The 13,697-nt window shown below is 45.8% G+C and overlaps 1 protein-coding gene and 1 long non-coding RNA gene across 2 annotated transcripts in view; one reads left to right on the plus strand and one right to left on the minus strand.

Moving 5' to 3' along the window:
• Positions 1–8,535, minus strand: part of ST14 (ST14 transmembrane serine protease matriptase) — a 35,818-nt gene extending 27,283 nt beyond the window's left edge. The window contains exon 1 of the mRNA XM_081843092.1: positions 8,006–8,535. Within this exon, the coding sequence (XP_081699218.1) occupies positions 8,006–8,116 (111 nt within the window). The 5' untranslated portion in view covers positions 8,117–8,535. The remainder of the gene's footprint in view (positions 1–8,005) is intronic.
• A 214-nt stretch (positions 8,536–8,749) lies between these two features.
• LOC309331827 lies at positions 8,750–11,212 on the plus strand. The gene is made up of 2 exons (XR_014151993.1): positions 8,750–8,922; positions 9,582–11,212. It is a non-coding gene; the product is annotated as an uncharacterized lncRNA (long non-coding RNA).
• Positions 11,213–13,697: the final 2,485 nt, after the last annotated feature.

Raw genomic sequence — 13,697 nt, forward strand, 5'->3', positions numbered from 1 at the left:
TCTTTGCAGGCATCACAAACCAAGGGGCAGGGGGTGTCGCAATCGATATACACACCATGAGGAATGCTGACATCACTGTTTCTATATGCAGTCAGCAAGTTTATTTCGAGTATTATGACAATCATAAAGGAGTCCCTGCCCTTGGGATGACAATCTAAAAAGGCATGACACAAAAGGAAAAGGAGTTAGGAGGAACAGAGCAAGTTCAGAGAAACGAAAGTCTGTCCATCACCTTTTCATAGAAATCCCCATGGCAGCATTGGGTTATCATGCCAGGAATTTGGAGTTTGGGGCAGGGGCGGCGGGGGGAGGAGAACAGGGGACAGAAAGAGAGTCAAAAATGCCAGCTGTCCAGTTCAAATCTCACTGCAGGTTTATGACCTGCCATGTTGTTTTTATTCTGGTTTTGCATTGCTCTGTTTTTATTCCATGCTAAAATGGACAGCTTAGTCAGCAGATAATGAGGCTCTTAATCTCAGGGTTGTGAGTTCAAGCTCCACATTGGGCAAAAGATTCCTGCATTGCAGGGGGTTGGACTAGATGGACTAGATGACCTACGTGGTCCCTTCCATCTCTTACGATTCTAATATTTTTAACCTTTACTGGAATCTGTCAACAGAGATTCGGTTATTATTGGGCAGTAAAGAAGTGAAGTTCTGGAAATTGAATAAATAAATTGATTACTGTCAGACTCTGCACCACCCAACCTGCAATACAAAGAGTGCAATCTTGATCGATCATAAACCTGGTTTGTTGTAAAGATTAACCAAAATAATCCTACTTCAGGGACTGTGCCAGCAGCAAAAGGCTTGTTGTACTCTGGACCAGGAAGTCCTCACCTCCAAGACGAGCTCATCAGGCCTGCAGCCCGCAGCTCCCTATGTACACTTACCTGGGAGTAAGCCCCACTGAGCGTAGCGAGGCTTACTTTCTAAGTAAACATGTATAGAACTGCATTGTCAGAGAAGCTGTGTTAGTCTCAGAGCCCTCTCCCTGTAGCCATAAAACACTGATCTGCCTGGTTTATTCCAAGGATTGTTGAAATTGATTTTGGTTTTAAAAAATGAATGCATTTGTACTGTTCAGCCAAAAGGGTTCCCAGATTGGATAACAAATATAAAGACAGAGAGGAAAAGCAAACAGGCAGGTTCTGAGTCAGAATTCCTACAAACTAGGCTTTTTTTCTGAAAAAAAATGTTTAGGGGTACTCTCATTTTCCTACTCATATTGAAATACTGCCCCTCAATGAGGCCGAACTTATATTCACAAAATGTTTAGGCGCAGGCATGGCCAAACTCGGCCCTCCAGCTGCTTTGGGACTACAACTCCCATCATCCCTAGCTAACAGGACCAGTGGTCAGGGGTGATGGGAAGTGTAGTCCCAAAACAGCTGGAGGGCCAAGTTTGGCCATCCCTGATAGGGGGTATGTATACCCCTGCGTCCCCCCAGAAAAAAAGCACTGCCTACAACCAACCAGCTAGGGTGGTAGTAGTTCAAGCGGAGGAGAAGCCATAAAGGAGCTAATATTTCTATAGGACCAATGTAGTGGCCCTGCTCCCTTTCTCTCCCTCTGCTCTGTAGCCTGATGGGAAGGATGGGAGCAGCCTGGTGGAGCTGTTATCTCATGGGAGCATGCACATTCGTTCTAGATAAGGGCAATCAGACCTTAGAGACAGGTGCCTATGAATAAAGTCCTTCCTCCAATTCTTTGCTGCACTTAGCGTGTGGGTTTGCCCACTCTCGACACCCAGCTAGATGAGCAGAGTATAAATAATAAAATTATTATTACTATTATTTTTCATTTTCATTTTTTTTTTCCTTAAAAAAAATATCCTCTATTTTCTTTAAAGGAACAAGACTAAACCAAACACAGAATTAGTTTTATAGCAGCTTTCCAACCACTGCACCCAAAGCAAGTTGGGGGGGGGGGGAACAATCCCTTGTTCCACCAAATGCTCCTTAAATCTTCCGACTATGTCACAAGCGATGTCTGCTAGTGACAGGTTACGAAGGGCTATGGTCCAATTTTGAAACAGGAAGCACCCAAAGATTTATGGTCAGTGGATCAGGGCCATTTCACACTTTACATAGCAAATAACCCAGGTTTACCACTGCAAGTACACTCAATAGGAAGTCAGGGGCCAGTCCTGGCTCTCTGGAAAGCATGCAAATCAACTCATGGCTTTTTAAACACCCATTTGTCACATTCACACATTATATTTGATGGTGTACACTTTAACGCAACAACACATTAAAAGATGTCCAGGCACCAACAGGAGATTTTTATCCTAACCAGTATTTAATGCATATTATTATTATTACTCAACCCAAACCCAGTGAGATTATATATATACTGTATATTTGTAAATAAAGGGTTAAAGAGCCCCAAACAAACCTGATGGCAATCCATATCCATCTTCTGCAAACAAACAATCCTCCCCGCCCCCCTACTTTGCAGCAGAGTCTGTTTACATTCTGGGTGTGCAAGTTACAATGCGGAACTAAGCAAAGGCCAGCCTCCCTTCCCCATGGCAGACAAGATGAGGCAGGTCAGGGAGGAACAAAAAGAACACCATCAATGCTCTCCATCTATGCATCTGAAAGCTCTTCCCTTCCAGGGAAGCGCTGTGTTTTTGGAAAGTGTGTAGGAGGTCAAAGGACTCTGCAGAATGTGCTGTAAGAGTGTGCGGGGAGATCTGGAGGGCTGTGTGCTGCACGCAGAGCGATCTTAAACCCAGCCAGATGGGTGGGGTATAAATAAGAAGTTGTTGTTGTTGTTGTTGTTGCTGCTGCTGCTGCTGCTGCTGCTGCTGCTGCTGTTGTTGTTGTTGTTGTTGTTCTTCTTCTTCTTCTTCTTCTTCTTCTTCTTCTCCTCCTCCTCCTCCTCCTCCTCCTCCTCCTCTCCGGAAATCCCACTTAGTCCAATGAGGTTTACTTCCAGGTAGCCGGGCATGGGGCTACAGCTGTAAATAATGTGTTTCCACTGGCCACAAAGTGCCTGGTTAGACTGCTGCCTAAGGTCTCCATTGATTAGGTGATCACCAACATGCTGCTGGTTTGCAGACACAGCTCTGCATTTGCAACACAAGCCCAGTAATAATACTGGCCTTCCTTACATGGTGGCTGTACGAATTTCTGAGAAGACAAGACGCTCCGTAGTATTGTAAAGGTATTTTGCATTTAACTAACAACCACAGCCATGACGCCACTTTGGCCAGCCGACTGCCTGTTCTTTCAGCTTTGAAAAAGGAAGAGTTTGTGCAGCTGGGTCACAGCCCTGCCCAGGATGAGAACCAGAATCTCTGGCCTGAGCATGATATTCACTGGGTAGCCTCATCTAAGCCTAGGCTACCTCCCATGATTGTTGAGAAGACGAGGAGGGCAATCTGTATTTATTTAATTATTGCATTTATATCTCACCTTTCCTCCAAGGAGCTCAAGGTGGCATACATATATCTCTTCCTCTCAATTTTATCCTCACCACGCCCCCTGGTGAGATAGGTCAGGCTAAGAGTGGGTGGGTGGCCCAAGTTCATCCAGTGAGCTTTTTGGTTGAGTGGGGATTCGAACCCTGCACTCAGAGGTCCTAGTCCAGATCTCTAACCACTACACCACACTGGCTCCTATGTATATAGGTTGTGTATCTTGGAAGAAGGGAAGGATATAAAGGTGAATAATTAACAACACAGGGCAATGTAAAAAAAAAACACAGAAGGAAAGTGCTTCAAGTTATTTGCCACTGGGTGTGTTTTTTTTTGGGGGGGGAGAGATGTTCACTCAGGCAAGTGGCAAAGCACTGTGTGGCTATTTTAAAAGACTTCTTCTTTGTTACTGCTCATTTGCAATAACTAAGCAATTTTGAAATGTAAAGGCAGAGTAAAAAAAAAGAAAAAATCTTTTAAAACATTAAAATAAGGGTGGTAAACATGGGAAGAGGTGAAATCTGTCCTTTTCTGTTCCATGACACATTTCTTCCTCCCAAAGACTTCTGGGAACTGTAGCTTGTTAAAAGTGCTGGGAACTGTAGCTCTGCAGGGGGCAAATCACAGTCCCCAGGATTCTTGAAGTGGGCATATTTTAAATGTATGATGCATATGCAACCTTGGCCTGTTTTTAACCCCATAATTCTGTTCTGTTTTCACCATGATCTACCAATCTAAAATGCCCCTCAAAATATGTGTTTTGATACTTTAGGATGGATAGCCAATCCCAATCCTTACCCCATTCAGAAGTGAGCGAATCAGGTAATTTCTGCACACGTATTTGCAAAGATCAAATCCCTTGAGCATCACTAGGTCAAGTAAAGCTGAGATCTTACTGAGATGCTGTTGAAAACTAAAATTCCCTGCCGGCTTTCATAAGGGAAGGGGAATTTTGTATGAACCCAGTTTGTAAAAAAGAAAGTGTCAACATCCCTAGTCATTAAGCTGAAGGATCTACATCACTGCTTCTTCAGTGACTCACCATCACAGAGCACAAACTGGAGAGTGGGTGAAAGAGAGGCAGAGAGATCTCTCTCAATATTCTGAAGCCTGAAGAATATTTTTACCAAGTTTTTCTTTTTCCTTTTTAAAAATCGACTGGCCACAACACCAGGAAATTCATCAGGTGACTTCAGCAAAATCTCAAGCTGAATTTATTCATCATGTTATAATATAAATTGTGCTGTAGAGATGAGACCCTTCCTGGTTTTATGCTGGAATGCAGAACAACATTTTGAGTTGCATTTAATGTTACATTTTTTTAAAAAAAGAACAGAACCTAATTCCAAGTTTATAATGAAAGCGGAGTCAGGAATGAGACAGGAAATAAGATCAAAGCAAAGGAACAGCTTCTAGCCTCTTCCTAAAGTATGGGGGGAAGTAGCATGGGAAATAAGTTTGTATTCCTATTGGACGAAGGGCTACAGCTAAGGGGGAGGGGAAGTGTAGCTCAGTGGTAGAGGATCTGCCCTGCATGCAGAAGCCCCCCCCCCCCAGTTCAATCCCCAGCATCTACAGTTAAGGCTGGGAAAAGACTCCCTTGCCTGAAACCCTGGTGGGCTACTGCCAGTCAGTGCAGACACTACTGAGCTAGATTAACCACTGGTCTGACTCAGTATAAAGCCACTTCATACATTTCATATGCAATCCTAAACCTGCTTGCCTGGCAGTAAGCTTCATTGAGCTCAGCAAGGCTTACATCTGAGTAAAACACAGTTAGGATTGTGCAATAAGGCTGCACACTTATCTAGGAGCAAGCCCCCTAGAATGCTGTAGGGTTTACTACTGCGTGAATATGACGCGGGTGGCGCTGTGGTCTAAACCACTGAGCCTAGGGCTTGCTAATCGGAAGGTCGGTGGTTCGAATCCCTGCGACGGGGTGAGCTCCTGATGCTTGGTCCCAGCTTCTGCCAACCTAGCAGTTCGAAAGCACGTCAAAGTGCAAGTAGATAAATAGGTACTGCTCCGGCGGGAAGGTAAACAGCGTTTCCGTGCACTGCTCTGGTTCACCAGAAGCGGCTTGGTCATGCTGGCCACATGACACGGAAAAACTGTCTGCTGACAAATGTCGGCTCCCTCGGCCAGTAAAGCGAGATGAGCGCCTCAACCCCAGAGTCGTTCGCGACTGGACTTAACTGTCAGGGGTCCTTTACCTTTAAATATGCATAGCATTTGATTGTAGGTTATGCCAAAACAGCAAGCCATTGACACAAGTTTGCTTCAGGTACACAATTCATTCAGGCCACAGGGATTGACTTTATTTGGAGAGGTGTGTCGCTTGCTTTTAAGAAAGAAGAAACAGAGATTATGTACCCTCAGCTGCTGCAGTCCTCTGGGATGCTTTTATGCAGTGCAGTGGAGGGGAGGTTTGCCAACAGCAATAGGAGTTTTGAGGAAGGGAGAGGAGAAAGGAAACCAGAGGCATCCAGTGAGGCTTCTGCAAAGATGATCTGTTCCCCCCCACTGTTCGGGGGGGGGGGATCCAGTGTAAAGGGATATTGATCGTGGTGATGCCAAGATGGCAGCTCCCCATTTTTGAAAGGTATCTTCCATGCTGCTGTTGCTGCTGCCACCACCTCCCACCATTAGGTTGGGCAGCTGCCATTTTGAGTTCACCCAGCAGCCCCTCACAGGTGTTAAGATCAGCAGATGGCAGTTTCTGCTCGGTATTTTCTCAGGCATCAGAAATTGGGGGGGGGGCATTATTTATAGTTGCCCCTGCACTTTGCAATCTCCTCCCTAAAGATACAACCCTTTCTTCTGGCCTTGACACGGTGTATATATAAGGACCTACCCATGTATATTGACTGCAATTTGTTTTAATCACTTTTAAGACTGTATGTTTAAATAGTTGAAACCGGGCCTGGGACTGTGCAATGAAGAGAAGGAAGAATATAATCTATGATGATGATGATGATGATGATAGAATTGCAAGGTTGTAAGGGATTTCCAAAGGTCATGTATTCCGACTCCTTGCAATGCAGGAACCACAGCTAAATAATAATATGTATGTGGATTTTCTCCAATGTAGCTTCTCTCCATGGCACTGTGGGAAATTTTAAATGGTGGTTTATCAACCCAGTCGTTGTCCCCAGGAAAGCCTGAAAGGTGGGGGACCTTACGTAAGATGGCATCCAGAAGTGGGCGCTTTTACTGAGCTCCACCCCCTGAAAGAAAAAACCCACCTGGAACTGGCCCTGCATGCTTGTCTTGCAGTTCTAAGCTAGGAGAGATATGAGCTTCCACATTTATCATCCACAATAATCTTTAAAAGGGATCAAACGGAAAGAGTACATTTCATCTCCTCCAGATCATCGCAGCACATTTTAAGAGCAAGGTTGAATGGAGCCAAGTTCAAGTTTTAATTTTAAAAAATTACACATTTAAAAACAGGATTGGCTTTAATTAAGGAAAGCCCACACTCTTCCCACATAATAGAGAGGCCTCCACAGACCTCACCCACGGAGAGGCAGCAGCTACCCAGCCGGTGTCCTCAGTTCACTGGCTCAACTGGAAAGTCTACTTGAGTAAGAACAGCCAGGCCTCTGACCTTAACAAGAGACGGTGAATTAACCCTTTTCGGCACTACACAAAAGAGCATAACAGGAAAGAAATCCGCGGCAGAGACCTTGACTTTTAATCTACAGCACCTACACTTTAAAGCCGCCGTGAAACACTGACCAAGAAAGGAGGACAATCTGCTTTTGACACTCCACTAAAATGGAATCCAAGGCTGAGCACACAGCCTCTGACGTCAAGTTTTGCCTTTCAAAATCTCCAGCACAAAAACAAAACACCTCTTTGCATTTGGGGAAATTTGGCCACTCAACATGGGGAAACCCAAGATGGTCCACTGCCAAACTGCTTATTTCAAAACAAGATGTCAGGTACCAGGATGAGCTCAAAGTGTGGCACCTCAGCATCTTTTGCAAGGCCATAGAATGGCTTTCTTTCTTCATCATAAAAGTTGTTCTGCCCTTTCCCTGGCCACCAAAAGCCAGCTGGGATGAACACAATTGCCTTACTCTAATCCAGAACATGAGGCTTTAACAGTTCTTGGAGAGAGATGATTTCAAGGCTGAGGGACAGACACAGAAATGGCCGGTCCCTTCCAGCTGACTCCTGGAGCCATGCAGGCTCAAGGCAGTTCATCCTCCGAACTTGATACAAGCCTAGCCCTCAAGGAGGAATCTTTCTTTTCTTCCCTTCTAGTGAAACGCTGCCATCCTAACACACACGCGCGCACACACCTCCTCGCAAGTAAGCCCCACTGAAACACGCGCGCCTTAAACCCGAGTTTAAGGGCCCCGATCCTGACCCGGTCATTAACTTTTAAACGTCCTCATTTTTCATGATACAGCTTGGGGGAAAGGTAAGAACAGCAGCAAAGAGACTGCCTACCAAAGACTCCCGTCCCGGACAATTTTCTGGGAATGATCCACAAGATCTGGAAAGGGAGCACAGACGATCCACTCCAATCTCTCGCCCGCCCCCTCCCGAAAACTCCCAAACAAGCACTTACCTCCAATTTATTGCTGTACTTTAGGCCTGAAACATACGCCTTCGATGTAGCCCCGGAAGGTGGGTGATAAATGTTCATTTTTCCTTCGCTGGGAAGCCGGTAATCCTTCATATTTAATTTTCCCCCGCTTTATTCTCTCTTTTTTACAGAAAGTTTATGATGAAGTGCGATGGAGGGGGGGGGCGGGGAGGGAGAAGAGAGCGAGAGGAAAGCAAGGCAGGAAAAGTTTCCAGAGAATCCCCACTTTGGAGATGTCCAAAGCAATTCCTGGCTAGATCAGGGAAACAGAAAAGAAGAATCACGGCGGGAAGGGGGGGGGGGGCTTTAGCCAGAAGCCATGGCCGGAGCAATCCTCGTCAGCGAGTCGAAAGCAGCGAGCAACTTTCTTGGAAACGAGAAGGCGTCGTGTTCTTCTTCCTCCCTTGCAGCCTCGAGGGCGACTCCTTCTCCCCTGAGAGCTGGGCTTTCCTCCCGGGCGCTGGGCGACTCGCTTCCCCTCCTCCTCCTCCTCCTCCTCCTGTGCCGCTCTGCAACTTCCTTGTGGGGCGCCCCTTCCGCCCCAGGTAGCCAGTTTCAAGGGTGGGGCCGCAGGGAGAGCGCGCACTCGCTCGCACGCGCGCTCCAGGTTTACCTGGGCCTCTTGGCCCCGCCTTCCCAGCAGGTGAACCGAGCAGGAAGTCAGTGTCTCTCTCTCTCTCTCTCTCTCTCTCTCCCCCGCCCCCCGTTTCTCTCAGCATCCTGGCGGGGCAGGCGATTGGTTGGCGACGTGAGGAAGAGCACCTGTTTGGCATGCAGAAGGCTCCGGGTTCAAGCCCCCAAGCAGCATCTCCATTCCCCGCCTGGAACTGTGGAGAGGCGCTGCCAGCCAGTGTAGGCAACCGAGATGGACCAGTGGGGTCTGGCGCAGGGTAAAGCAGGTATGCTCGGAAGAGAGCCCGTTTTACAACTTGGGGCTAACAGTGGCAGGCCTGCTGCCTGATCCTGCGCAGGAGAGCCAATGCCGGATTTAAGTATAAGCTAAACAAGCTATAGCTTAGGGCCCCAGTCTCTTGGGGGCCCCCAAAAAATTTAAGGGTGGGGGAAACTGGATGTACATTTCCAAAATATAAGATAAAAAACAAATAAAATAAAATAAACCTACATACAGCAACCATGTTTTGTGTTGTGTAGGCTCCTAAGATGTAAGTAATGGGCCCCACATATAGCATATATTCAACACAAAAACAGTGACAATTTGTTGTTGACAAAGGACATCTGGACATATAAAGGGCCCCATTACATTCAGTACCTTAGGGCCTCATCAAACCTAAATACGGCCCTGAGGGGAGCTTTTCTGGATCAGAGCAAAGGTCCTACTGCTGCAGTTCAGTAACTCTGCGAGGAGACAAGGGAGCTTCCTAACAGCTCTCAGTTCCCAGGATGCTTTGGGGGAAGCCATGACTGTTTAAAGCGCTTTAAATATATAGTGCAGATGGGGACAGTTTCTTCCGGCTGTGCTCACACCAGCAGCTAAATAGGTTTTGTTCCTGAACTTGGCTGTGATAAAGGCTGACCAATGTATCTTGCTGCCTTTCAGGGCTTTTGCAAACTACAGTTTCCCAGGATTCTTTGGGGGAAGCCATGACTGTTCAAAGTGGTATGAAACTGCTTTAGATGTATATAGTGCAGATGTGGCTTATGTGGCACGCACTTCAGAATAAAGGCCCCGCGTTCTCAGTGCAGATCTCACTGTTGATGGGACCAACCCCACAGCCCACCTACGACCGTGTGCCTCTTGCAAAGAGTAATTCTCCAACAGTGTCAAAATCCCAGTGGGATCTTAGCAAGGCAGTGTGCTAGCCAGCAAGCTGGCTTCAGGTTCAAAGAGCACACGAAAGAGTGAATCATTGGGAGCGGCAGCCCCAAACAACAACAATCAAGAATTACCTACCCTGCACAGTGAGAATGCGCAACAAAGAAATGTGTTACAGAGCAAAAGAGCATGGTCCCAAAAAAGCCAAAGCTGTTGAAGAGCTGGCACTCCGGAAAAGGTAGCAGTTGCTACAGGAGACAGGTGTTTGTCCCATTTCCTTTTAGGTGTTCAGTATTTATGCATTAATATATTCAGGAGGTCTCTGGTACACTGCTAGGCCCAGTTCATTCCTTCTCCAACCTCCATAACAGCTAGGAGACGCAGGAAAATTTGCACAAAGTGCTGTCAAAGGCATCCAGTTCCTGCTCCCTGCTATATATAATGGTTTTGCTTATGTGCACAGCAGAGTGGGATGACTGAGAGTGGCCATTTTCACCTGTAGAGCCTGTTAACCTCCACTGTGTTTTATAAATATTAAGTGGAAATGCTGTTTTGGGGTGGCACAAATGGAAGTGTCGCTCACTAGCAGTGAAAGTCAATCACAAGCCAAATTAGTGAGTCAGATTTTTTTAAATTGTCTGAAGTCAACAGCCATCACAAGGGCCAAGTTATCTTAGTTCACCCACGTATCGTTCTCGTTAACCATATCTGAATTAATAAAGTCCCACCCCCACAGCAAACAGTGATATATAAACAGCTGAAGCTAAGACAAAGTGGCCAGTTCTGATCTCTGCCATGCAAACACACAGCAGATAAATTTAGATAAGCCTCTATAGATTCTCTCAGCCTCCCTTCTGCAATACTGAAGAAAAAATAAAATCTGGCCTGGCTTCCAGAATGGTTGTGCAGATCACTGAAACCATGGGAAGTTCTTTGAACACTTGAAATATTCTCTATCAGATGCTGGATACTATTAACAGCATGTGATTGCGGCTGCATTTCAGGTTTACAAGGTCTTCCTTGCGTTTTGGTTCCTTTTCACTAGGAAACCGAGGTCACTGGACCATCTTGGCTGAGAGTCCTGGAAGAGCTGCTCTCTGCATTGCAAACATTTCCCACCTGGCCTGGGAGGGCAGGGCCCTGACTCCAGCTACAAAAGCTGAGGCTGCTGAACAGAATCCTGGGATGGGGTATTGTTTAGGGGCGGGCAGGTTGTTGCTATTAATTTCTTGGATCTTTATTTGGCACTTACGATTTATGTAGAAAATTTTCAATTTGGTTGCATACTTTTTGATGTTTATTTTCTATGACTGCTTTATGTTTGTAGTTATGTAATTTTTTATGCTGTAAAGCCATCTTGTACATGGTTTTAAGTTTGGAAAGGCAGCATACAAATAAAATTGATGATGATGGATGATGATGATGATGGATAATAATACCAGAGCCAGGTAGCAAATAATGACTAGATGTTAAAGTCGAATGCGTGACGATGGCTCAGGGATGGAGTCAATTACCAGTTGCATGCCTGAGCCATGCACTGGAGCGACCTGCATGTATGCGAGTACAGATGTACCCAATACAAAAGCACCTGGGGCAGAGCAATTCAAACCCCCAATCCACCATGCTGGGTAGGGCTTAAATAGAGCCAAGGCACCCAGCTCTGCCAGCTTCCGCCATCAAAGTCTCACTAGGCTTGTCCATACTGCAGAAGGGCAGGCAGAAGCTTCCACAGGCATCAGTCCAATTGGCAGTAGCCAGCAGAATCAGGTCAGCACAGAATCCACTGGATTCTGTGAATGTCCCACTGCAATAAGGTGACAGCAACCATCCTGACTCAGGCCTCTTCACTGTGACAGCCTAGAAGCTGGCAATGCTCAGGGGCAGTTATCCTGCTCCGTCTACTGGCATGTGCCTGGGTATGCCTAGCTACTGCTGGCCAGGGGTTGGAGTTATACCCCAGAACAGGCTACACAAAGACTTGGCTAACGGTAACCGAACAATATTCCTCTCAATGGTGAGGAACACCAAGACTAAGAAACAAGCAATTAGCAGAGGAATTAAAGGAGAGGAGGGAGTTTAACAGAGGTGTTGGGGACAGCTTGTATTTCAAGCTTTAACCCTTAGAAGTTTAAGGAAATGATGGCGGGATGCCTAATAGAAGGCTGCACTCGCCCGCTATGCAGCTGCGTGAGGTTTAAAATCAGCTTTAGGGGCCTGTGTCCTGTTTCTGTACGAAATCAAAGGAGCAGAGAAAGAGGAAAAGAAAGCCTGCTTTGGAGATGGGCAATGGGAATTAAATGAAGGAAAAGGGCAGTAAAAAAAAAACTAGCAAGTCAGAAGCTGCAAGACTACACAAGCCACAAACTGTGGGAGGAGACAGGAAGGAGCGAGACATCTAACCATAAGCAAGTGTGCAAGGTGGTTCCTAGAAGCTAAACCATTGAAAACCTCTGCAGATGGGGCTGCAAAACTCTCCCCCCACACATCCCATTCCACAATCAGGTAGGTAGCCGTGTTGGTCTGACGCAGTCGAAATATGTTAAAAAATAAAAAAAATTGTCCAGTAGCACCTTAGAGACCAACTAAGCTTTTGTGTGCATGCACACTTCTTCATGCACACAAAAACTTATACCAAGAATAAACTTAGTTGGTCTCTAAGGTGCTACTGGACAATTTTTTTTATTTTTTAATATATTTCAATCCCATTCCACAAGGCCACTTACTTGCAATATTTTCACCCCACTTTTCCACTTCAGCCTCAATGCAGCTTAAATATTAAGGGCTGTATCCAACTAAGTCCCATCTAGAGTAGACACATGGGAATTAATATATTAGTCATGTCAAGGGTCTACCCTGAGTAGGATTAGCACTGGATGCAACCCCCATTGTAATATGTGTGTCCTTGCAAGTAACCAGCTAGGCAGTATACAGGGTTCAATCGGGGGCCTGGTCCAGTCAAGTATTGTAGCCTGAAATACATCATGGAAAGAAGCGATTCCAGTCTCATTCTGCACCTCAACCACCAGATTTCTCTTCCAAGCAACTGGACAGAAGTGCTTTCTGATATTATGCATACACCGTGTGGCAAAGAAAGTTGCAGCCTTCAACAGATCTCACATGACTGACTTACGTATGGGACATTTATGAGGAAATGCTTATATGCACTGCTTTGGCAAGAGAGGAGAAATACATACACACTTGGAAGCCACGGGTGAGGTGGGTGGGTGAAAGCATAGAAAAAACTGAGGCGGGGGAATTTACATGGAAGGGTACCAGGAAACGGGAAAGATTTTGTATTTCCCCATAATATAAAAAGGAACATCAATGTTGTAGAGAGGTGATCATATTATCAAGAGAAGCAATTGTGAAGGCTCCAAAGCAGGCATACACAGAGGAAGTTAATTTTGGTTTCAAACAAGAAAGCAATTCAGTTTTCATCAATGTAATCTAGAAATAAAGGCCTCTTCCCACACTATTATTTATTCAGCATATATAAAGTAAGAAGTTTGTAGTACCGCACTGAAAGTGGGGAAAACTCAAAAATTCTCTCCGTCAGTGCCCTCCAAACAATAGTTACCTTTTATTCACGAAAGCAGTTTTCCAGTAATCAATGTTCTGGACTAGACTACCAAGTTCTCTGCACGGGACCGCCTTCAAAGAGTCTCTAGGAACATTCTATTGGTCCAGACTGCAGCAGCTGGGCTTTGGGCAGGTGCTTATCCTTGGTAGCAGAGCTCCCTTTCTACATCCACTGCATGGACTTCCAGTCCATTTCCATCAAGGTGCTAGTGATTTACCTTTGCAGCCCTACAGGACTTAGGTCCAGGATATATGGAGGACTATCCCCTGCCCACCTCCTCAGATTTGCAAGAGAGGCTCTTCTCCAAATCCTGAAGGTGA

Source organism: Podarcis erhardii (genome assembly GCF_964252035.2).
Source record: "Podarcis erhardii genome assembly, chromosome: 16".
In the NCBI taxonomy this organism is placed as follows: Eukaryota; Metazoa; Chordata; class Lepidosauria; order Squamata; family Lacertidae; genus Podarcis; species Podarcis erhardii.